At 52.1% G+C, this 24,437-nt stretch overlaps 2 protein-coding genes across 16 annotated transcripts; one reads left to right on the forward strand and one right to left on the reverse strand.

Moving 5' to 3' along the window:
- RTKN (rhotekin) lies at positions 1–24,411 on the reverse strand. Of its 10 annotated transcripts, XM_026482267.4 has the most exons (14): positions 17,535–17,636; positions 15,487–15,578; positions 14,722–14,987; positions 6,388–6,587; positions 4,570–4,631; positions 4,411–4,464; positions 4,195–4,312; positions 3,772–3,981; positions 2,934–3,028; positions 2,727–2,833; positions 2,362–2,490; positions 1,543–1,711; positions 1,278–1,382; positions 1–695 (listed from the first exon to the last, which is right to left on the reverse strand). In XM_026482267.4, exons 3-14 carry the CDS (start codon positions 14,830–14,832, stop codon positions 361–363), a joined length of 1,695 nt encoding a protein of 564 aa, XP_026338052.2. In that variant the 5' UTR covers positions 14,833–14,987; positions 15,487–15,578; positions 17,535–17,636; the 3' UTR covers positions 1–360. The 10 variants fall into 10 exon arrangements, with proteins under 10 accessions (XP_026338052.2, XP_026338079.2, XP_057164922.1 ...); XM_026482294.4 differs by lacking the exons at positions 14,722–14,987; positions 15,487–15,578 and adding an exon at positions 24,285–24,411 and having other exon boundaries at positions 17,535–17,654; XM_057308939.1 differs by having other exon boundaries at positions 1–961; positions 14,722–15,578.
- LOC130543099 (uncharacterized) lies at positions 13,263–19,566 on the forward strand. 6 transcript variants are annotated; one of them, XR_008958148.1, is made up of 4 exons: positions 13,640–13,753; positions 13,960–14,065; positions 14,499–14,603; positions 18,603–19,566. XR_008958148.1 is itself a non-coding variant. In XM_057308943.1 (3 exons), exons 1-3 carry the CDS (start codon positions 13,278–13,280, stop codon positions 18,704–18,706), a joined length of 711 nt encoding a protein of 236 aa, XP_057164926.1. In that variant the 5' UTR covers positions 13,263–13,277; the 3' UTR covers positions 18,707–19,071. The 6 variants fall into 6 exon arrangements, 2 of the variants coding, with proteins under 2 accessions (XP_057164926.1, XP_057164927.1); XR_008958146.1 differs by lacking the exon at positions 18,603–19,566 and adding an exon at positions 17,134–17,541 and having other exon boundaries at positions 13,676–13,753; XM_057308943.1 differs by lacking the exon at positions 13,960–14,065 and having other exon boundaries at positions 13,263–13,753; positions 18,577–19,071.
- Positions 24,412–24,437: the final 26 nt, after the last annotated feature.

A 24,437-nucleotide genomic window follows, 5' to 3' on the forward strand; every position in this document is an offset into this window, starting at 1 on the left:
TGCAGTTAAATAACTTTAATGGTTGATGTGAGAGTCACAAGGGAGGTGCACTCCCTCCCAAGGCTCTTCAGTGCCATCCTCAAAGCTGGTTAGTGCAGGGAGGTAGGGCAGGATTGGTTCCAGTTTTCTCCCAGGAAGGGTTAGGGGGTCCCAGCCAGTCCCAGGAATGAGCCCCTCAGCACCTTGGCAACCACAGCTGAAGAGGGGCTTCTGCTCCCCCTCCCTAGCCTCCCCCCAGTCCGGCAGAGGAAGGGGAGGCCAAGCTGGCCAACCTGCTCCTGACAGCGCCACGTCCAGATCCCAACTGCACATAGGTCGTCTTTTCCGCTGGCCAGATCCTGTTGCCAGCACCTTTCTCTCTCATACTGGTGACTGGAGCCAAGTGCGGGGAGGGCCTTTGTTGAAGAGGCCTCTGGACCGTGGGGATCGCTGCTGGGGGAGAGGGGCAACCGAGCGGGGAGCCCCAGGGGAGTGGTCTGGGGGGACAGCGTCCAAGGAGAATGTTCGGGGTCGCCCCCAGGGCATGGGGTGGGTCCGAGCTGGGGCTGGGGCCACTGAGGCAGGTGAGCAGGGGTTAGGCAGGGCAGGCTGTTCTGTAAACATTGCTAGCCAGGGTGGGGTTGTCTCCAGCCTTGCGCCCTCCCGCTGGGCCAGGATGTCTGTCACCGCTGCGATGTCATCCAGCGGCTCAATAGCTGTGACACCAGGAAGGGGTTGAGGGGAGGGGCCAGTCAGAGCTCAGGGCCCAGGCCCACCCAGCCCTGATCATCACCTGTCACTGTAATAGGAGGAAAGCAAAGCCCGGATCTCAGCTGAGATTGTGTTATCCTGCAGGAGAAGCCCCTCACCTGGGCCCCGTGGAGCTACGGGCTCTGATAAGACTATGGGATATGGGGTGCGGGGGGATGGAGATGAGGGGGTGGGCAAAAGTGGGTGAAAAAAATTAAGAAAGAGGAGGAAACTGAAAGCAGTGCCAGGCAAGTGAAGGGTCAGAGGAAGAGACAGGAATCCGCATGCAGAAAGGGAAACAGAGAAGAAGAAATTAGGAAAGAAATCCATGAAATGAATCTGGCTCTTTGGGGGTCTGTTTGGAACTTTGGTGGAGATGGCTCTAAGAAGAGCTGGAGAAGAGAAACAGATACAACAGGACTGAGAGGGCCTTGGGTCCCCAGAGCTCTGCCTCAGCCTATTGCTTTCTCTCTGTTTCCATTATCTGGGCACCCCTGAAGCCCCCAACCCCACTTCCCATCAGGTTCCCAGAGTGTACTTTCACTCACCCATCTCGTGGTACAAGGACCCCTGCTTGGCCAGTACTTGGGGTGTTTTCCGGGGAGCAGGGGTTTCAATCTTCATAATTTCATCACAGCACTGCTTCCACTGGCCTGAAGGGACAGCAATTACTGGGGTGGGCAGAGGAAGACCGAGAGGGCCAGGCCATCCCCTCCCCTGCTACATTCCATTCCACACTTTCTGGAAATAGAGGCCTTTGATAAAAATGAACCCCATCCCTCCCCAAGGTTCAAACCAGCCCCTTCCTCTTACTCATGTCAAAGAAAAGCTGCCACAGAGCCTCCATCCAGCTGTGCAGGGCTCCTCGACTCTCTGTCTGAAGGGTGTGTGTCACTTCGTCCTCCCCATACCGGTTACTGATGGTCAGCGTGAAGGGCCGGCCTACAGTCTGGTCCAGCTCACCTGCCCGCACTCGAGTCTCCTGCAGGGGAAAGAAGGGGTCTGCTTCCACCTTCACCTTGGTCACAGAAGTCAGCAGTGATCTCAGAGGAGAGCCCTGCTTAGAAGGAGTTGCTGGTTGGGTCTCTCATTTGCCTCCTATTGAGCAGAGCGGGAAGGAATGGCAGGAAAGGACTGGTGATGAGACAGCGCCCTCAGTCAGGAAAGAGCAGCAGACAGAGACAGGGCAAGAGAGACTGAGTAAGGCACGGAAGGCATGGGGGGGGGGCAGGAATGCCGAGGCCTAATGTCCCTCAGTACTGTCGTAAAAGTCATCAGGAAAGCCAGCAAAAGGGCTTGGAATTCAAGAGGGGTCATTGGACTTGGGTTGGGACAGAAAGCCGGAGAGGGTGAAGAAGATGCAGACTGGAATCTGAGGGAAAAGGCGGAAAGAGGATGAAAATCCTAAACTGGCCGCGAGACCCTCTGGGACTTGGCAGGGGCTGAAACTGGTGAGTAGAAGAGCCTTTTCCAGTGACGCTCATTAGAACATTCTGGGCCCTGAAGCTGGGTATGGTGCTGTTAGGAGCAGGAGGCTAGACTTCCATCTATCTGCACCCCCCCTCCTGGGACCTGAAGGAGATGCTCCTGGGCCCTGGCACCTGGTAGCTTCACCACCAAGGGACCCATCACCTTGTTGATGGCAATAGTAAACAACGGCTCTTCCCCAGTGTCTGCGTCTTCGGGTTGCCGGTAACAGAAGAGGCTTGTGCCTTTCAGGACTCCATGCACTCGCGCCCAGTCCTGCAGCTCCCCAGCTTGCTGCATAAATGACTCAAGGTTTCCTGGGGGAATCACACCCCCAACACCCTTCTTCCCACTCCCCCATTGACAGTCTGCTCCTTTCTGCCCACCCTCGTGTCTGATCCTCCTGTCTTCTTGCCGTAACCCTCCTTCCTCCACCCAGACCTTGAGTTTTCAATAGTCCTGCGGTGCCTAAATGATCCACCTCTCCTTTGCCTCCTCCACATTCCCTTCTACACCTCAGGGCCCCTCACCTGCACCCTGAGGGTACCATTTGCAGTAGGCTGAGTCATGCAGAGAGGCTGAGCCACCAGGCGGCAACACACGCTACCATAAAGGGGAAGCCAGGCGGGGTTCTCCTCTGGGGGACAGGAAGTGCAGGGTAAGGGTGGGGAACGAGAAGGAACCATCCAACAGCCCCCCTTCTCACTGTCCAGCATCCCCTCCTCTCCATAACATACCATGGCTGGCGAGGGTGAGGTCGTGTGTGCGGAACCCATCTTGCACTGCCGCCAGGGTGAGCGTGGTGTGAGCCAAGAGGTGGTAACGAGGGCCACTGCAGGACAGACAGAGAAGTGGGCCTCAGCCCAGCGATGGGCATCCTAGACCGCAGGAGCTCTGAGGGCGGAGCAGATCTGCCCCATTGTTCAGGCTGTCCCACAGCAAACTAGCTTGCCTTCCCCACCGGGGTGAGAACACTGACCCAGCTCCTGCTAAGTGCTGCGTCCTGTGCTTTAAACATGTTATCCCACTGTATTCCCACAACAGCCTTGGGAGGTTGGCATTATTTCGTCAATAGATGAGACAGCTTGAGGCTTAGAGAAGTCAAGAAATTTGCCCATAATTTATAGTTGGTAGTGGTGGAGCCAGAATTTGACCTCCTGTCTGTCTCCAAAGGCAGCAAAGTCACTGCCCTAGAGCTTCTCAACCTGCTTCTCAGAGACCCAGTGTTTCCACTGGGTGCTTCCAGGTGCCAGTAGGCAACCCCTCAGGACCTAGGCTACTTTGCTCCAACCAGGGCACTCTGTTCTATCCACATAAGAGGCATGTGCTGCTGCAAAAAACCGAAGACCCGAGAACTTAGCTCTCCCTGCATTCCTACTGGTCCTCTCGGGGGACCTCGGCCCAGCTCCAGGGCATAGGCCAGGGTGCCTCCCAGCTGTGCAGCCACTGCTTACTCATGTAGGACGCACGCTGTGGCAGCAGTGCAAAACGGGCTTGCATGCTCAACGCGGTTCAGAAGCCACCTGTGGCCAGGATAGACACAGATGAGGGCAGTGGGGGGATGTAGGGCCTTACCCCACAGCCGGGGTGGGGAGCAAAATGGGACTGCTCCCCGAACCCCCAGCACTCTCCAGCGATGCCCGGACACGCCTCCCTGAGGAGCGGCCTAGGGAGCTGCTGAGTTTGGTGGCAAGCCTCTTGGGGGCTCCAGCCAGGGCCCCCTCCTCTTCCATGCAGGCCCCATACAGCTCCAGTCGCAGCTCAAAGTCTGGCCCTGCCTCGGTGCTATAGGAGTGTGGGAGGAAGAGAGGAGGCTGGTCCTGGGGAAGTGGGGGGGGGGGGGCACGAGGGGTGGGAGGGGTTGGAGGATGGATGTGGTGCCAGTACAGGACAGCTCCCCAGGGAAGGCCCCTCCTCCCCTGCAGCTCCATCGGAGGACTGCAGCAAGGGCTGCAGCAGAGGGGAGAAAGGAGGGAGCCACAGGGCCGAGGCACTCACAAGAGCACGTTGTTCTGAAAGGAGATGTCTGTGAGGGTCCTGTCCACCAGGATCATCTCTGTGTCCTGAATGTGTTCCCCTAGCTGCAGCAGCAGGAACACAGCCCAGCGGTGCAGGTCTGGGGACAGAGGCCCAAACTGGTAAAGACAGTGCCCCACAAGAACCTCCGACCTCAGGTTACTCCCCGTAGTTTGTCCCAGCATGTGTAGAACTCACCGCCTTTGTTCTTGAAATATTCTGTGTCCTTCCACATGAGTGGAATCCGGAGGTCTGAGGGGCAGAGGGGCAGGAAGAGACGTTGAGACGAGCAGGAGTTCTTGTGATTGGGCAAGGAGTGCCAGGGGCTGGGGGGGGGGAGGGGGCTGTTCTTCTTACCGGAGATGCAGACGCGGCCTCGGCAAGGGGAGCGCTCAGTAGGCGGCCCACTGTCAGAAGGCCTGTGGGCAAATCACAATATTCTGGCCTGGCCTCTAGTCATTACTCCCCTGTCCCCCCGTTCTGGTTCCCAAGGGCTCTAGGACACCTCCAGCCCAGGGCCTAGCCCCCAGGTCCCCAGCCAGGCTGACAGGGCAGGGCTGAGGGACTGTTACAGCTGTCAGTGGAACCCAGGGGTTCTCTGGGCTTGGGTCACTAGAAGCACATTAGCTCACAGGCAGTACCAGCTCCAGGCTCCTCCCCCTCCAAGCACCCTCTCGGACCATCCCCCCAGGCCCCTGCCAGGCACAAGTGAGGCTTGAGGGAACAGGTGCCTGCAGAAAGACTCCTTTTCAAGGGCTCTTCTCCACTAAACCCCAGACTTGGAGGAGTTCGCAGGCTTTCTTTTTAACAACAGAGGAGGCTGTTCGTCACCATCCTATCACTTCTTTGATATAGGAGAACACTGGGTCAGTCAGAAAATCAAGAACCCAAATAAAGAACATCCGTGTTCCATTTGCCACAAACCTCTCTCTTCCCTCCCCCTCAGCTTTGATTTCTCCTCCTCCGTCCCTAGGTCGGCTGAGCCTTCTCAGTACCCCAAGTTCCTCAGCCCCCAATGCAGGGCCCCAGACACCTGGCCTTTCTCCCCTCCCCACCCATCAGCAGGACTTACCAAGCATGTGTCTCTCCTAAGGTGACAGTCAGTTTAGCCATACAAATTCATAATGTCACTAATGTAATTAGCAACTTAGGGCCTTAAGCTAAATGATGTGGCACTGATGGCAATGCGTTTAGTTGTCAGTGATTTGGGGTGTACTTCACCCCACACTGCCTAGACTGTGTGGGGACTTGGGCAGGGCAGAGCCTGTTGATGGCTGCCTCTCAGGAGACAGCACATTCACACTAGGACCTGCCCCCTGTCTGCTCGCCCGTTAGCTTTGGGGGGAAGCCACAGAGCTGGTTATCTGCCTTCCCCTGGGGGCTTCACGGGTGAGCTCTGGAGGGCTCCTGGCCACCTCTCCTTGTGGCAGCCTTCATGGCAGAGCTGGGATGGGCATCATGCCAGTGAGCAGCTGGGACGTTCTCCCCACTAAGCCTTGTGGAGTCAAGCAGGCTTACTTTGCCAGAAGCCAGTTTTCCAAATGATCCGTTTACCAAAAGTGGCCAATTCTCAGAATGATAAATTTGCCAGGTATTTTCTCCAACATTTTAGTTTTACTAGAGCCTCGCCTCAGCCATTTCGCTGCAGCTTTGTCAGATCGGCAGCATCGAATGTCAGCGTAGCTGGTGCTTCGCATCCAAAAGCTGACCCCTTTCAAAATACGTGATCTAATTTATGTGAATGGGCAGGCGTTCCCTTAAACGTGTTTTTATGATTTCCTTTCTCCAGCACTGCTCGTGACGGTGAACCTCAGGTACACAACACTCAGTTTGTGGTAAACCGGCCATCTGGTGAACTGACTTCAAGAAAATTAGCTTTCCAGAAGCCAGCCAGCCCGCCCCATCAGATCACAGGCAGGGCCTAGCAAATGAGCACTTTTACATGATAACCCCTTAGCCTGCCAGCCTTTCCCCAGATACGATGGCTTTCCTGAGTCCAGCCCTAGCTACTCACTCGTGCAACTCTGGGCAGCACAGTGTAGTGATAAAAGACCAAGGGGTCTCCCAGGCTTCTGACAAGGCTTCGTGAGGACGTCATCTTCAGGGTGATCCACGCTCCGAACACACGCGCCCCGCACCACTACGCCCACGAGGCCTCGCCTCCCCCGTGCTCACCGGCGGCCGCTCTTCCCCAGCACCTGCGCCTCCTTCCGCCGCTGCAGCTCGCCCATGTAGCTGAGGATGCGGCTGTTGCACACCAGCAGGCTCTTGGTGGCTTCCAGAGCCTGTTCCCTCTGGGAGCAGGCCGCCAGCAGCTTGCAGGCCCCTTCCCTCATCCGGATCTCATGGTCCAGCTTTCTCTGCAACTCTGTGTCCTAGACACAGTGGGGAAAAGGATGAGAAGGAAATGGCAGCTGGGGACAGGCTGAAGCACCCTCCAGTCCCCAAGCGGGCTGTGTCCCAGGAGAAACAAAGAAACTTATGTTTCAGGCAACTCAACCTCAGCTGCCCAATAATAACCAGAGAAGCTTTGTGAAAATACAGATGTCCTCGTGCATTTGACAGTAGGAGTATAAATGCCTTCAGCTGCTTCTGAGCACAATTTGGAAAAATCTATGAAAACTAGAAATTCACATATCCTCTGATCCAGCTAGTCAATATCTAGGCGTTTATCCTACAAACAGAGTTACACATGGGAGCAAAGCCATATTCATCGCAACATTGTTTTAAAACACCGATTAAAAGTCCTTCACTCAGGCATTGGTTAAGTAAGTTACGGCATTCCCTTGGAATATGGAATATTGCAGACATCAAAGACTGAGGTAGACATATATATGCACATATGAAATAATCTTCAAAATATATGAAGTGAGGGGGCTCCTGGGGGCTCAGTCCATTAAGCATCGGACTCTTGATTCTGGCTCAGGTCATGATCTGAGGGTTCTGAGATTGAGCCCTGTGTCAGGCTCTGTGCTCAGTGAGGAGTCCACTTGGGATTCTCCCTCAGTCCTTCCCCCTGCTTGTGCTTGCACATGCGCTCGCTCGCTCCTCTCAAAAAAAAAAAAAAAAAAAAAAAATTTTTATATATATATATATATATATATATATATATATTGCACAAATGGTAGCATGCTGTAATACTGTTCTACTCTCTTTTCTCACTTCATATATATATGTGCATAAAATAGAGGTTGTGGGCCTGGGTGCCAGGAATGGAAAACAGACTTATACTACTTTTTAAAAAAATATATACCCTTCTTTACTACTGTACTATTGGAAACTGTTACCCCCCCCCTTTTTTGGAGAGAGAGAATCTCAAGCAGGCTCACCCCCAATGGGGACCCTGATGTGGGGCTGGATCTCATAACCCTGAGATCATGGCCTGAGCCAGAATCAAGAATCGGATGCTTAACCAACTGAGCCACTCAGGCACCCCTTGTGTTACCTTTTTAAAAAATTAAATCTTCTCAGTTAAATGCACATACACACACATTACCAGGCTCTACTTCAGACTTGCAGAATAAGAATCTCTAAGAATAAAGTGGGTACTTTTTTTTTTAACTCCCCAAGTGATTCTGAGGTATAGCCAGGGTTGAGAACCACCAACTAAAGAAAACAGACAAGATAGTAAAGACCATCCTGGGTTACCCAAAGACTCAAGTGATGGGGGGGGAATCTAGTTGACAAGGGACCTGTGAAGAAGGAGCATACCCCCTACAGAGTTCACCCATACTTCACAGAACCCTCTACACACTCCAAATCAGGGGCTCTGCCACCTGCTGGCCCTCCGAGGCTGGGAAGCTGAGGACAGAGGCAAGGATTGGGGATGGGAAGGCAGATAGGGCAGGAGATCAGGAGTGAGAGGCTAAATAGGCTGTGCATAAGGGGGGGGGGGTAGACACTGAGAGAGGCACCAGGATTCTCAAGAACATTCACTCAGAAGGAGCCCTGGAGGTCTTGACAGAGACCGGAGGGTGAGAGCACCGGTTTGACATAAAACGAACCTGGGTCTGGGTCAGTCCTGCCAGTCTTGAGAAGCTGGGAAGAAACTTATTTAAAATTTACTCAACCTCGCGAAGACTTGGTTTCTCCATCTATAAAATGAAGTTGGAAATAGTCCGCACATGCTAGGGTTGTGAGGACTCAGTAACCAGGAATGTCAAGCACTTAGCACAGTGCCCAGCACACAGTACCCACGAATGGTGAGGATGCTTTTTTTAAATGATGCTACTTTGACGGAAGTAGCATTTACCAACACACCCTGGAGCATCCCTGCGCTGTCTGAGGGTCTGCATTTAAAATCCAGCTGGGGGGCGCCTGGGTGGCACAGCGGTTGAGCGTCTGCCTTCGGCTCAGGGCGTGATCCCGGCGTTATGGGATCGAGCCCCACATCAGGCTCCTCCGCTATGAGCCTGCTTCTTCCTCTCCCACTCCCCCTGCTTGTGTTCCCTCTCTCGCTGGCTGTCTCTATCTCTGTCGAATAAATAAATAAAATCTTTAAAAAATAATAAAAATAAATAAAATCCAGCTGGGCGGTGAGAGATGCAGACACTAATGGCTGCCCCATAAGTGCCCTGTCATGGCATCCACATGCTCACAGGAGACAGGCCCCATTTGCTTCTGGCTGAGGTGACAGGGAAGGCTTCAGAGAAGAGGGGGAAGACTGAACTGCATTACAGTGTGAGATCCGTTCGAGAGAAAGCGAGCTGGAGGCACCAGGCTGGAAGAGGGGGGTAAATGGGATCACCTAAAACCTGTCTTCTCCCTCACACCAGCTCTCACACTGTGCACTTGCTTCTGTCCCTGGTGGCTCCAGCCTTCAAGTCTCCAAGACCCAAACACCCTAAATTCCTACTTTCAAAAGCCTTGTCCAGACTCCCTGCACACTCTTCCTTCACAATTTATTTCCTGGGCCACCACCAGTCTAGGCCTGACTTTCATCACCCCTCTCCCACAGTTTCTATTCCTGACCCTTCAGAAGTAGGCCAACTAAGTCCCAATGCCCCCTCCACCAGGAAGCCCTCCCATACTACACAGCTCCCGCCGCCCCACTCCCCCAGCCTCTCAGTCTGTCTGCACCAGAGTCCCACCTCTGCTAAGCTTTCCCGCTTGCCATCCCCCATCCCATTCTGCATCCAGCTTCTGCCACAAACACCAGCGACGGATGAGAGAAGGGGGGAGGGTAGGGACAGAGGAGCGTTCTCAAGCCCTCTCCTGGCTAGTCTCTTTGTCCGGGCCCCAGCACTCACGGATCCTTCCCTAGCCCTGTCCATTGCGCTTGAGGCACCAACGCTGGCGGCGCGCTCGGTCGGGGAGCCGCAAGTGCCCCCGCCCGCCCCTGGCGCTCAGGGCGCTGGTGACATCAGCTCCCAACTGCCGCGAGAGCGGTCAAGGGGCTCCAGGGTGCAGGCGGTCTTTCCCTGTGCCTGGCGGGGCTAGGCTCCAGGGCTCGGGGCAGCGGAACCACGAGACCTAGCCGTGTGCAACATTGCCTCCTGGAGCTCCCATGTCGCCCTGGAAAGGGCTTTGGCCTTGGTGCCGATAGAGCTGCAGGAGGCCAGAGGCCCCTCCTGCTTTGCGGTTGCCCTCCAAGGTGACCCCTTGCCCAGGAGCATGGGGGAGGGAGGAATGTGTATAAGTTGGAAAAACTGGGCTGTAGAAAAGTCTCTGGGCTCAGCCTGGATGAGCCGAACACCCCTGCTACCACCCCCACCCCACTCTGGCCCCAAATCCACTCTCCTACTGTTCCAGGGAGGAGAGGGCCCTAGAAATCCTGGCTCCCACCCTTTGGGCAGAGCATCTCAGGAATCCTGGCACTGTTTCTTGATCCCTGTGCTTTGTCCCCATCTCGCCACCCCAGGGATAGCTTCTGGTCCCCCCACCCACCCACAAACCCCTTTCTCCTGAAGTAGGCAGTGCACCAGACTCTCCTGGGAAAGAGCCTAGAGCTGGATGTCAGCAGGACCTGGGTCAAGGCCCAAGGGGCTGAAGGAGGATGAGTCATGGGCAGAAGCCAGCACACATTAGGCCCTCCGTGGATGTCTTTTCCTGTCCCTCCCTCCCATTCTTTTCTATCCCTGACTTACTGCTCTGCTTCTCATCACCTCTGTTCCCTTCAGAATCTCCACTGGGGCTAAATCCAAATCCTGGCTTGGGAATTTGACTAGCTGTGAGAACTTAGACTCTGGAGACTGTTTGTAAACTGGGGAGTGTCCCACCTCCTTCATAGTATTGTTTGAGAATTAAGTGAGAAAGTCTAATTGCTACCTTGACCCAGCACATATTCAAAAACAACCTTTCTCTCACTCCCACCTTCCCTTTACTTGCAGTTTAAGTTGCTTCCTCCAGAAAGTCTTCTTGGATTTACTTTGCCATGACTATCTCTCTGCCAATCTCTGAATTATCGACGGACCTCTCTCTTGAGTGGGGAGTGGGGGTAGGGGACTGCTAAGTTTCGTGGAAAAAGAACACAGCAGCTTCAGCCTGTACCCTAGCTGAAGGAGAGGTGACCAAAGTGAAATCTAAGCCTCCTTCTCTGGACAGACCTCCCATGAAGAAAAATTACATGGGGAAGGCGGGGGCACAGGAGACCAGAGAGGATGCTGAATTTAAACATTTAAATACCCAGACCAGCTCTGTTCAATAATATCTCCTGCAATGATGAAAATGTTCCATAGCCATCTTGAAATGTGGCTCGAGCAACCAAGGAATTGTCTATTTCATTTCAAGTCACTAAATTACACATTTAAGTAGCCACATGTAACTACCAACACCGATGGTGCAGAGGAAGAGACTGTATCCCATGTGCTAATACCGGACTACAGGTAGTATCAGAGTCCCAACCGGCTTATTGAGCACCTTTCTGCAAGTTAGATAAAGGTGGCCCCTCCTGATATACCCCGAAACGCGGCTGGGACTCCTGCCTCTGGCTGGCGCCCCTGTGAAGGAAACAACCTGCCCAATTTGTGCCAAGGACATGCTGAGCAAGACTGCGGAGTCCACGTCTGGCTAGCTGGTCAAGAGCGCCGGGACTGACTCGCAGTGTCTGCTAAGGTCCAGGGAGTGGGGGCCGGGGCTGAGAGGGGCAACACTGGCAATAAATTGCCATTCCTGATCTGGACTCTTTACAGTCCCACCTCAGACCTTCCTCAGCAGCAAACTCTTGCCTCACCCAGGAGGTCACTTCCATAGCTTCCTTCACCTCCCCCATCTCAGTAAATGGCCACACCACCCAGCTGCTTAACCACACACCTGGGAATCACCCCAGAGCTCTCTCTTTGCCATGAGGCAAATCCATCCATGCCCAGTCCTCACAGCCAATCCATCAACAGGCCCTGGTGATCTACCACCATCATATGAAATCCACCCCCTTCTCTGTCTCCACCATGAGCACTTCCATCCATACCACCAGGTTCACTCCCCTAAGGCCATAACCACTTCCTATCTGGTGGTCTTCTGCGACCTCTCTTGTCAACTCTCCTCTCTCCCACCCCTGCCCCCCCCCACCGCCTGCCTAGCCTATTCACCACAGAAGCCATTATTTTAAAACATTAAATGGGTCGTTCCCCTGCTTAAAACTCTTGGGTAGGCCAACATCACCCCTAGAGTAAAAGGCCTTGCCGAAGGCCTTAATCTGGGCTCTGCCCATGATCTCAGCCCCAACTCCTATGTTCCAGCCACACTGGAACTGGGACACGTTCTCATTTAAGAGCCTCTGCCCTTGCTATGCCCTCCAGCTGGAAAGCCCTTCCTCCAGTCTTCACATATCTTCATATCTTTCTGGTCTCGGCTCACGATCTCATCACAGGCCTTCTCTGACCTCCACACTGAACACCGCCTTCCCTACCTGATGTGTGTTACATCCCCATTTCTATCATCACTTCACTATGGGAGATGATCTCTGTGTTCGCGTGTTTATTGTGTTCCCCCAGGCGAATGGGCCTTTCCTGTCTGGTTCACTGAGGTATCCCATGGTCTAGAAATGGGAGGTGTTCAAAGTGTTTAAGAATAAATAAACGAATAAACAGCTCCCTGCCATCTCCAGGGCCACCAGATCCTTACAACCTGTCACAGAGTCCCCTTCCCCTTCTCTAGCAAGGCCACATCCTTTCTGCAAACCTCTCTTACACTGAAGTCTTTTCTTCCCACACCTAAAAGGACTCCTCAGGCCCAAAACACACATCCACACCCACCCACAGAGCTTTCAGAAATCGGCGTAAAGACCCTTTTACCAACGTAATGCGCTGGTTGGCGGAACTGAGCGTAGGTCCGCACACAGCACTTAACACAAGTCATACAGGACCACCTGTCCCTCTCCCCACTTTGAGCCCCCCCATCCCAGCCCGGGCAACACTGGACAGGGCACACACTGAGGCTGGGTTGCATGCAGAGGAGGTGCACTCCGGGGGGTGGGGGCGTTACCTCCAGGCTGAGCGCCATCTGCCGAATGTAGAGCATATTCAGGTCCTCCAGGATGTGCAATCTGTCCTGCATCTCTGTGCCCCCAGTTCCCCTTCCCTTGTGGACCCCTCCTGAGGGGGGGTGCTGGGCAGGCACTGCGCTGCTCCACAATTCCTCCTCCCGCTGCTCCCCTGGTCTTGAAAGAGGTGGGCAGAGGGCAGAGGCTGCCCCTGTCCCTCTGCGCTCCTGTTACACCCCTCTGGCTGCTGTGACAAACCTTCCTTGCCTACCACTGTTCCAGTGCCCTGCTGGGAGCCAGGCATGGGGAGGAAAGGAAAGCGAGGTGAGAATGAGCAGGGTCCCAGGAAGAGAGGCCAGCTGCAGAGGGGGCTCTGGGCACAGAGCGTCCAGTCTTGTTTTGGTGGCAGCTGTTCTCCCAGCTGTGGAAGAAAAAGGCCCTTTCATTCCGACTCTGGCCCCTCCCCAGCCCCCGCCCACATCCCTGGCCTGGTGGACAGAGAATCTGTGTGCGGGTAGGGCGTGAGGGGCAGGCACAGCTGGAAGGGGGCAGGGAGGGGACGCCTCATGCAGGTTTTACAGAGTTGTGGGGGTTGGCAGGAGGTCGGAGCTTTCTGAGAGGGGTTCTCACTCTCTAAAGAAGAGGGATGGAGCTGAGGACTTGTGGGGAGAGTGAGCCCAGGGAGCGGGACAAAGGGGTAAATTCGGCCCAACCCCCAGGGCCACCTCTTCCAACTTGGGGCCCTAATCCAGCCTGCCCCACCCTGGGCTCACAATTACCTCGCTTTTCCAGCAGAAGGGAGGTGTGGGAGGGAGAAAGGCAGGGGTGTGCCTGTCTGCTGCTGCCCCCGCTCCCCTCTGCGGGCCCCTTCCCTTCCAGACAGGAAACCAGCCCCGATTCCCAGCCAGCTGCAACTTTGCCACCCCCCCCCCCCTCCAACCCGGGCCCACGGAGTCACACTCCCCTCGGCGGCCGGCGGACCCTGCGACTCCGCCCCGGCTCCTCTGCTCCGGCCCCGCAGGCCCAACTTACCCCGGGGGCGGCCCCAGCCCACAGGCCCCTCCTCCTGGTCCCCGGGCCTCGCCTCTCCCTCCCCCACGCTGGCCCCGCACCGGGTTGCTGGTAAGGGACCCGACTAAGCCCCTCTCCCCCAGGTCCTCTAGCTCCTGAGTCAGAAAAGGCCCGGGACACCAGGACGTGGATGTGAAAGGGCCTTTGTTCTGGGCCGGCTGGGGGGAAAGGGCAGAAGCCAGGCCTGGAATCCCGGCCCGGAGGGAGAGGGGGGCGGGAGGAAGGCCCCCTCACTTAACGCTTTTCTGGCCCAGCAGGGTAGGAGAGCTGACCTCAGCCTTTTTGCTGTCGCCACTTGCCCTCTCAGTCCTAGCTCAGGCCCACACCTTTCAGCAACTCCCGAGTCTCTACTGGGAGTAACAGGTAGGGCTCGGACCCGGGCGAGGGTAGAGCGGTGGGCCGGGGGAGGAAACTGTCAGACTAGAAGCGGGACTACAAAGTTTTGGTGTGGTAAAGAACCCAAATCGTTAAAAGGGACCCCCCCCCCCACACACACACACTCCCAGCCCTTCAGGGGCACAGAGGAGCAGCTGGGGAGGGCTTCAGCGAAGTGGTCAGACGTGGCCTAGAAGTCCAGTTGAGAATGAAGGCTGTCGCAGACGGCTGAGACCGGTTGTGAGACGGGGCTGCCGGCCGGGGAAGAAGCGGGCGCCCCGGCCGAGTCTGAGCGGTCTGGCGCCCGCCCACCTGCCCACCGCCCTTTGCCGGGGGATGCCCGGGAGGGGCCTGGTCCAGGCATATTTTGGGAATCGAGCCTGCGGACCCTTACGCTGAAGCCAACCCGGAGTTTTTCCAGGCAGAGGCAAGTCATCGCAACTGGGCAGGGAGTGTCCGAACTTTCTGAGGGGTCCGATGAACTTCCTGACGGTCCGCGCCTCACTTTTGAAGTCAACAACAACCGGTTTGTACCCGAACCGCGGCGTCTCCGCCCCTCGGCGTGCGCGCGGGCGGGGGCGGGGGGCCGAGACAGCTAGGGCTGCGGGAGCCGGGGAAGGGGAAGGCAGGGACGTGGGTCTCACCTCGGGCGGATCACTGAAGAGGCTGAGTCGGAAGCGGCCGCGTTTGAACTCCATCTCCAGGGCGGAGCCCCTGGCCACGGTGACCCGACTCCGGTGGTTTCGCGAGAACATGCTGACGGCCCCGCACCTTCACCTGCTCGGTGCGTTCCCTGAGCCGCTTGGCTGTGTCTGGTCTCGTCCGCTTCTGTCCCTCGACGCCCGTCCGCCAGTCCGGCCGGGAATCTCCCCGCAGCCCGGTTCCCAAACTCCGCCCCCGGAGACGACACCTGGGCCGGGCAGGGCGCGGCACCCTCCTTCTCCACCCCCGCCAAAGGCCCGGCCGGCCCGGCCAGTCCCAAGACGCCAAGCAGGCCCGGCCCGACAACCCAACAGCCAGGCACCCTACACCTCTCGAGCACTGCGGGGGCGCACCATCGGGTCGCGTCCCAGTCTCAGGCGCCTCACCTGGGCAAGGGGCGGGCCCAGGGAAGCCCCGCCCCACCAGCCACCCCCACCTGGCAAGCCCCACTCCCTGCGCGCGGAAAATCCCTTGGCCACAGAGATAGCCGCGTGGCACACTGCAGTTCTGGCTGGGCCCTGGGACCGCGCCCAACTGCACCCCTAAGCAGCTTCCGAAGTGATCATTTCAACTTCCTGAAGTCCCAAATGTCCCTTCTTCGTCCCCCTCCCGCTTTAAGTTCCCCACTCACTGCTACCGGCCCATCCACCCAATTCGTCGGTCTGTGCTTAAGCACGTCTAGGAATCCCGTTCTGTCACTTACTAACCGTGGAGGCTTGACCCAGTCATTGAACCTTCTGAGCTTCAGTTTTCTCATCGGTTCAATTGGGGGATATAGTGATCTCCATTCTTCAGGTTGCTATGAGGATTACATACGAGCATGGGTATTTTATAAAATGCCCAGCATAGTGCCTCACATAAAACAAGTGCCCGGTAAGTGGAGCTATGAAGATAAAGACGCAGGTGCAACACCTTGTGCCCTTGGATGGGGCACAGGTGACCTCAGCTCCCTGGACCCAGACCTTAAATGCCTTAAGAGGGTGAGTTGGTAATTGACCTCAATAGTATTTTTCAACTGCTGCTGGATGGCCAAGACAAGATTACCACTCAGTATGTGCACAAAAGGGAGCTCTCCTCACCCCTACAGAGCCTAGTGAGAGAGAAGGATTAGCTTGCTGACCACGTTGGGGAGTCTTTTGCGGCCTCCAGAACTTACTGGAGAGAACTGAGAGAGAGTGAAGCTCCTTCATAGCAAATGGGCTGGAGCGAGGGAAATGCTCCTTTAGCTTTAGAGATGATAGAATTGTTATGCTATGGCAAATTACTCCGTGTTCTAAACAACCTGACTTAAAATTACTTCAACAAAAGGGGAAATTTATTGTCTTAAGGAACTAAAATGTCCTGAGGTCAGGCTTTAGAGGTGGCCTGACCCAGGCATCCTGTGTCACAAAGATCCTGTCTCTACCCTTCATCTAGCTCTACTTGGCTCCATGTGGGCTTCACCCTCCACAGCACATCGTTGCCAAAAATTCTGGGTCTATATATTTTTCAGGGGAAAAGATAGCACCTGTTTCCTGAACCTCCTAAACATGTCTTGGATTCACTATGGGCCATCTGGGATCTTCTATCCAACCTCTGTAGCCAGAAGGGTGGCCTGACCTGAACCAATCACTATGGCTAGGGGGGATTCTGTGTGCCAGCCAACCAGGCCTGGGTCACTTGGCCACTCCTGAAAACAAGCTGGCACCTACTGAGCTGGGAGAGGAGGGAAGGGAGAGGTAGTTTCCCAAAAACTGTTTCAGTACTACCACCAGAAGGTGAGGGAATGGATGCTGGACAGGAGGGACAGCAAACAGCCTCGACATACAAAAACTACATGGAGAAGGGAGTTCTGGTCCGGAGGAAAGGGAGATCAAAAAATTTTATAAAATCTGTGGCCTCTGAGATAAACTTCAAAGGATGGGTGAGGAGGAGGAAGGGGAAAGGCATTGTTTCTTTTCTCTTCCTTTCTTATTCATTTTTTTATTTTTTAAAAGATTTTATTTACTTATTTGAAAGACAGAGAGTGAGCGAGAAAGAGAGAGAGAGAGCACAAGCTGGAGGGAGGGGCAGAGGGAGAGGAAGAAGCAGGTTCCCGCTGAGCAGGGACCCCAATGCGGGCTCAACAGGGGCTTGACCCCAGGACCCTGGGATCATGACCTGAGCCAACCTGAGCCCAAGGCAGCTGCTTAACCGACTGAGCCACTCAGGTGCCCCTCTTTCTTTCTTTTCAGTAAACTCTACCCCCAACATGGGGCTTAAACTCACAAAGCCAAGATGAAGAGTCACATGCTCCACTGACTGAGCCAGCCAGATGCTCTGGAATTGTTTTGTTTTTTAATTATTATTAACATATAATGTATTATTTGTTTCAGGGGTACGGGTCTGTGATTCATCAGTCTTACACAATACACAGTGCTCTCCACAACACATACCCTCTCCAATGTCCATCAGCCAGCCACCCCATCTCTCCCACCCCCCTCCAGCCCTGGAACTGTTAATTCTTCAAATATCTATTGTCACTTCTCTTAAGTGTAAGCTTCCCAGGGAGGAACAGTCTGTCCTGTCTACTGCTTTATGCCCAGTGTCTGGCACATAGGAAGTACTCGGTCAACCATCAGTGAAGTAAATGACCACAGGAAATGCCTCAAGGAAACATGAAGATCTCAGAGCACCTGACTGGGATGAGCCCTGCTGTTGAAGTAAAACAGTTCATTTCAAACACTTGGTTTTTTAGCAACAGAATTTTTTTTTCTTTTTCCAAATGAAATCTTACCTGGAATATGTGAAATAGAACCAGCTGCTATGATGGAAGCAGGGCTGGAGCTTCATGCATTGTCCTCTCCACAGGTCCTCAGCAGTGGCCCACAGGCTCTCGGGAACGGTTTGGAAGCCCCTGACAAGAGGTAGGAGAGTGGAAGGCATTCAGAAATGAAACAGAGCTCAAATCCTGTCTGAGAATTTGGATTCCATGTGACTGAAGATTTGCAAAAGAAGCTGCACAGCTAGAGTTGTATTTTAGAGATTAGAATCTGGCAGCCTTTTACATAAATCAATTGGAGGAGGGTGTGACTGGGGTCAGGGAAGCCAGCTGACACTGTTCATGACTGAGAGTGGAGAAACAAGGGTCAACAGTTCCGTGGATTTAATTATTTTTAAAATTAAATTCCTTTTTGAAGACACACGTATAGTTTTAAAAAACACACTCCTAATTGTACCATTTAAAAATAATATAAAGTAAAAAAAATGAGAATAAAGGCATGCCTTCCCTACCATCAAAGAAAAACACTGAGACATTTGGTGCCATGGTGTACTGAAGGCCCACAGGGACTCATAAGAGACAACTGCTGAATTTTCCAGAACTGTGCATTCCAGGTGTTAAGCCCAGCTTTAATTAAAAATTAAATCTAAAACCCCACAATTAGGGGCGCTTGGGTGGCTCAGTCGTTAAGCAGCTGCCTTCGGCTCAGGTCATGATCCCAGCGTTCTGGGTTAGAGCCCCGCATTGGGCTCCCTGTTCAGTGGGAAGCGTGTTCTCCTTCTCCCACTCCCACTCCCCCTGCTTATGTTCCCTCTCTCGCTGCCTCTCTCTCTGTCAGATAAATAAATAAAATCTTAAAAAATAAAAAAATAAAAAATAAATAAAATCCCACAATTAAATAAATTATATTAAAGCAAAGGTGATAAATACTCAAAGATCATCACTTCCTGATTATTTCACTGTGTTTTCCAATTATCTCTTGAGGTGATTTGCTCCAATAGTATCTATATGGTGGAAATGCTATGTAACAGTGAGCTATTGCGTATCTCTTCCTCAGTTCTGTGTTCCATCATGTCACCCTAGAAACTGGGTATGGTGCGCTCTCGGCCTTAGCACCATCTTCTTGGAAACCTCTGCGCCATGAGAGGCGAGTGGAGGAAGAAGCGAATGCGCAGGCTAAAGCGTAAAAAAAGAAAGATGAGGCAGAGGTGCAAGTAAACCGCTAGCTTGTGCACCCGTGGAACCACAGGAGCAGGAATAAGGAAAGCCAGAGGCCAGGGACGCTGGCACCAATTGTTGGACTGCATGTCTACTTTCTAGGAGCTTGACTGAATGGACCTAGACCGTCCATCACCATCTGATCTTAACGACCACCTTTGAGAGACCTGCCTTGTTCATACCAAAACAGTCCCTTTTGGTCCTTTGTCCTGCACCTGTGACTTTCGGGACTAATTCGGTTTTCATTTGTGGCTGAATGTAACACGTGTACAATAAATCATCTCTTCTGCTGTCTTAGCTGAAGGGAAAAAAAAAGAAAAAAAAAGAAATTGGGTATGGTGGGAACAGTTACACAACAGAAACAGGTGAACACTATAAAACAGGCCCTCCCTTTTCCCCTGGGGGCTTTTGTTAAAAATTTACCAGCATACCACTGGTTTGCTGCATAATCTTTCCAACCTTTTCCTTTGCTTACATATGTATCTCTGTCTCTCCAGCTATGAAGTAGATATTTGGAGAAGGGGTTGTTGGTCACCCAGTGTTCAAATCATCTTCCTGTTTCTGCATGGTCCCCTACTGTGGACAATATTGGTAGGCTGAGGCTCTACCCTCTTTATGGCAGCTGGAGAAGGTCATTCAGCCTCTCTCCCACTTCTTCACAGCCCAGGGGTAAGCACTTGGCCTAAGCCAACCAACTGGAATGCTCCCAACTGGACTTTGAATTTTGAACAAGTGGAAAACAAGACCCAGGGAGAGTTTATGATATAATCATTGTACCTGCAGTCCTTGAGGGGCGGGTGGCTGTGCCAGCAGGGAAATCCTCATCAGCAGGTTACTGTGGTGTGACTGGTGTAGCCTCCGTGTAACCTCAGCCACATGTTCCTACTTCCTGGCCTCTCTTGGTTCCCACCCCTTATCAAAGGAAAGTACAAGATGAACCCAAAACATTTTGTAGTGTGAGGAAGTAAAAAGGTGCTCAAAGCATGATGGAGACATGTCAAAAGAACACAGAAATCATCTTAGAGAAATGCCCACTGACCAAACCTGGGACATATTTCAGCATCGAGATAAATAGTGATAGTAATGGACTACAACCCACTGACTGAACTAGGAAACCATGCTGATATAAGCAAATACATATATAAAGGAATGGAGGAGGAGAAAGCTCCTCTTCACAGTGGCATGCCCACTTGTACATTCAGATGGAGTAATGGGAGTAGAAAGTTTCCACTGGTGATGATTACAGTGCGGTTGATACATACAGTATTCATCAATGGATACTAAGCCTGGTGGATGGAGGTTTGATGGGGAACAGGATATTAGAGCAGTTTCAGAGTATTTCCCCAGAAAATAGCTCATTAGTTACAAAAATGACAATGGTAACTTTACAGTGGGGAGAATGCAGACACCATCTTGACCAGGAGATCAAGGTGAGCGTCGTCAACGGTGCCTCCTGATAGGATACGCTGAGAAGAGCACAGCAGAGTCTGTGTGTGTAGTACTCCTGCCAATAACTGAGTCAGGACATGAGCAAACACCAGATGGATCCAGGTTGAGGGACACCCTAAGGAATCAAAGGCCTGTACTCTCTTTTTTTTTTTTTAAGATTTTATTTTTAAGTAATCTCTACACCCAATGTGGGGCTCGAACTTCCAACCCTGAGATCAGGAGTCACGTGCTCGGGGCGCCTGGGTGGCTCAGTCGTTAAACGGCTGCCTCCGGCTCAGGGCGTGATCCCAGAATCCTGGGATCGAGCCCCACATCGGGCTCCATGCTCCGCTGGGAGCCTGCTTCTTCCTATCCCACTCCCCCTGCCTGTGTTCCCTCTCTCGCTGGCTGTCTCTCTCTCTCTCTCTCTGTCAAATAAATGAATAAACAAAATCTTAAAAAAAGAAAAAACAGGAGTCACATGCTCTGCGGATTGAGCCAGCCAGGTGCTCCCAAAGGCCTGAACTTCCTAAAACTGTCAAGGTCATGAAGGATAGGGAAACGGTGAGTAAATGTTCCGGATTAAAGCAGATCAAAGAGACATGATAAGGGAAAGTACTGCGTGATTCTGGGTTTGGGTCCTGGGCTAGAAGGGAAAAGAAGACATTGGGCAGCTAGTGAACTTGAATGGGGTCTGTGGGTTGGATGGTCATGCTCTATCAATGTTAATTTCCTGATTGGGAGGGTTGCACAAAGGTTCTAGAACAGAGTACTTGTTTTGAGGAAATACACAGTGATATACTTAGGGGTGAAATGTCATCATGTCTGCAACTTTGTCTCAGATTGATCAGAAAAGGAATAACAATAATGGGGGGAGGGGTAATAGTAAATGTTAACAACTGCAGAATCTGATTTTAGGAAGCAAGAGAGTTCTTTGTATTCTTCCTGCAACTTTTCTGTATGTTTGCAATTATTTCAAAATAAATTATATTTAAAAAATAAGGCTAAGAACTCTTTCAGGAGAATAAAATTCTTCCTTTTAGCCTACAAACATGCTCAAATCTCTTCCATTCTAAACAAAGCAAAAACAAAACAAAACAAAATAATGAAGCCAGTGGCTACTTGCTGTCCCCACTTCCTCCCTGCTGGGCATCAGGATGTTGAGGAAACACCACTGGGCCTGGTGTCAGGAAGCCTCTGTTGGAAGCTGGCTCTGCCAGTCCCTAACTATGTGACTTTGGCCAAATCGCTTAACCTCTCTGAGTCTCAGTTTCTTCAAGATAGTATCTCCCTTATGGAGCTGCCATGGGGGTCAAGGGAGAGAAGGGATATGAAAGCCGGTTATAAGCTATAATGGGTTTGACAAACACTAACTGCAGGCGATCCCTCACTTGAATTCCAGACGATACAGCACTATTGCCTTCACACCCTAGACTGCATCCTCATCTCGGAGCTCAGCCTGCCCTCTTCAGGCCAGTACAGAACTGACCGTAGCCTCTGTCTGATGATACTCTCTGCCCTTGGGCGCCCTTCTTGCCTCTCTCTTGACTTCCTCTTCTCAACCCTGCCTGGCCGCTCTGCCTGCCTGTCCAGGACAGCTGCTCACTCAGGTCTGTTCCTGGTCCTTTCCTCATCATCCGTTTGTTCTGAAATGTCTCATCTATTCCCATACCTTGGGGGCCACCTCTGTCACTGTGCCAATGATGCCCCTACTCACACCTTTGGCACTGGCTTCTCTGGTCAGCATTCCAACCGCGCAGGCACCTCAAATTCACCTTGGGCAACACTGACTTGCTGCGGCTCCTATGTTCTCTTTCTTATTTAAAACACAACACTCCCCCTAAATACTTGGGCTAGAAATACATAAGTCATTTATTATTATTGTCATTTGCTTATTGAACATCCACTACTTCCAGATACTAGGTGCTCTGCATTCTTGATTTGCTTTTTTCCTTGAAAGACCCCTCTATAGTAGATCCTACTTCATTCCATCTTACAAGGCTGAAATCTAGGGTTCAGAGAGCTTAAATGACTTTTGAGTTCAAGGTTATACAGCTAATAAATAGTGGAACTGGATTTTTGTAATAGGCTTCTCTGACTCCAAAGTTCATTCTGTTAATCTTTTTTTTTTTTTAAGATTTTGTTTATTTAAGAGAGAGAGAGAGAGACAGCCAGCGAGAGAGGGAACACAAGCAGGGGGAGTGGGAGAGGAAGAAGCAGGCTCCCAGCGGAAGAGCCTGACGTGGGGCTCGATCCCAGAACTCCGGGATCACACCCTGAGCCTAAGGCAGACACTTAACGACTGAGCCACTCAGGCGCCCCCATTCTGTTAATCTTAATCATTATATAACACTGACTTCTTCCTGAATTCCTACATATAATTTCATTGATTCCTTTTAATTTCGTCACTGAAATGTCTCTTGAATCAGTTCTTTTTTTGTTCACTGATGCTACCTTTTTCAGACACAGACCTTGTACATATTTAAATATATGTACATAGTGGTACATTTTTCTAATTATCAATGTGATATACACTGGCTGTTAAGAAAATTCATTACAGGGGCGCCTGGGTGGCACAGCGGTTAAGCGTCTGCCTTTGGCTCAGGGCGTGATCCCGGCGTTATGGGATCGAGCCCCACATCAGGCTCCTCTGCTATGAGCCTGCTTCTTCCTCTCCCACTCCCCCTGCTTGTGTTCCCTCTCTCACTGGCTGTCTCTATCTCTGTCAAATAAATAATATAATAAAATCTTTAAAAAAAAAAAAAAGAAAGAAAATTAATTACAGATCTAGATAGTGGAAGTTCCCCAACCCCCGACCTCTTTTTTTAAGTAGGCTCCACGCCCAGCATGGGGTTTGAACTCAGGAACCCAAGATCAAGAGTCACATGCTCCAATGACTGATACAGCCAGGGGCCCCTCCCCAACCCCAGCTTCTAAAGATAACCACATTAAGGTGTAGTATATATTCCTCAATTTTCTTCCTGCGTATATAGAACATATTACACTTTTTAAATGGGATCACATCATACTGAAACTCACCTTTCTTATTCCATATATCAGCACATACAGATCTACCTCATTGTTGTTCTTTTTTTATTCCCCCAGAGAGAAAGAGAGCATGCACTCGTTTGAGCAGGGGAGCTGGGCAGAGAGAGAGAGAGAGAGAGAATCCCAATCACGCTCCGCTTCCAGGACAGAGTCTACGAGGGGCTCGATTACATGGCTCTGAGATCATGACCTGAACCAGAGTCAAACCCTTAACCAACTGAGCCACCCAGGACCCCCATCTTTTTTTTTTCTTTTCTTTTTTCTTTCTTTCTTTTTTTTTTTAGATTTATTTATTTTAGAAGAGAGAGAGGGAGTACGAGTGTGAGGGGCAGAGGGAGAGGGAGACTCTCCAGCAGACTCTGCCCTAAGCACCATGTGGTGGGGGGCAGGCACGCACACCAGGATCCAAGATCCCGACGTGAGCCAAAGCAAGTGTCCCACGCTTAACCGACTGCGCTTAACCCAGGCACCCTACCCCCTTCTTTTTTTAATTAGGTAAAATCGATACATGTTTTATACAAAGTTCAAAAGGCATAAAGGTGTATATTATGAAAAATAGTCTCCCTTCACCCTTGTTCCCCAGTCACCCACCAGAAATGATGTCACTAGCTTCTTGGGTAGCATTCAGAGGCCTCACTTCTTTGAAGAGCAGCATAGCTGCCCATTGTATGGATGTACCCAAATCCATGAACCAAATTATTCTGGTGTTTCATTAGAGGGGTACTTAGATTGTTTCCGATGCTATTACCCACAGGATCTAAATTCCATGTCAATCTTACCAATTACTTATCACTGTTAACTTTTGTTAGCAATATAGTGTTCCAGATTGTATCGATGCACCATAATTCGTTAATCCATTTCTCTAGTGATGAGAATGTAGGCTTAAATACCGTTTGCCCTGCTCCTAGGGCACTTGTACTACTAAGCACTTCGGCCATTTTGGCCGCAGCGTAGTTCCTTAGGTACTCCTCCCCTGCACTGTGAGCTCCTCAAAAGCAGGGGAAAGTGTTCATATCCGTCTTTGTATCCTCATAGCCTAAACCCCGAATTTGGTCCAGAGTATACACTCACCACGTTTGAGTGCAATAATAATTGAATCACCCGCGCTGAGTTCTGGAATCGAGCGCGGGGAGATGGAGCGAGGGGAAAGCCAAGCCCTTTTGAGCTGTCCCGGCCTCAGAGGGCCCGGAACCTTTTTTAGAAGCCTCATTGTTTCTCAGGGAG

The sequence above is a fragment of the Ursus arctos genome, unplaced genomic scaffold (genome assembly GCF_023065955.2).
Source record: "Ursus arctos isolate Adak ecotype North America unplaced genomic scaffold, UrsArc2.0 scaffold_8, whole genome shotgun sequence".
In the NCBI taxonomy this organism is placed as follows: domain Eukaryota; kingdom Metazoa; phylum Chordata; class Mammalia; order Carnivora; family Ursidae; genus Ursus; species Ursus arctos.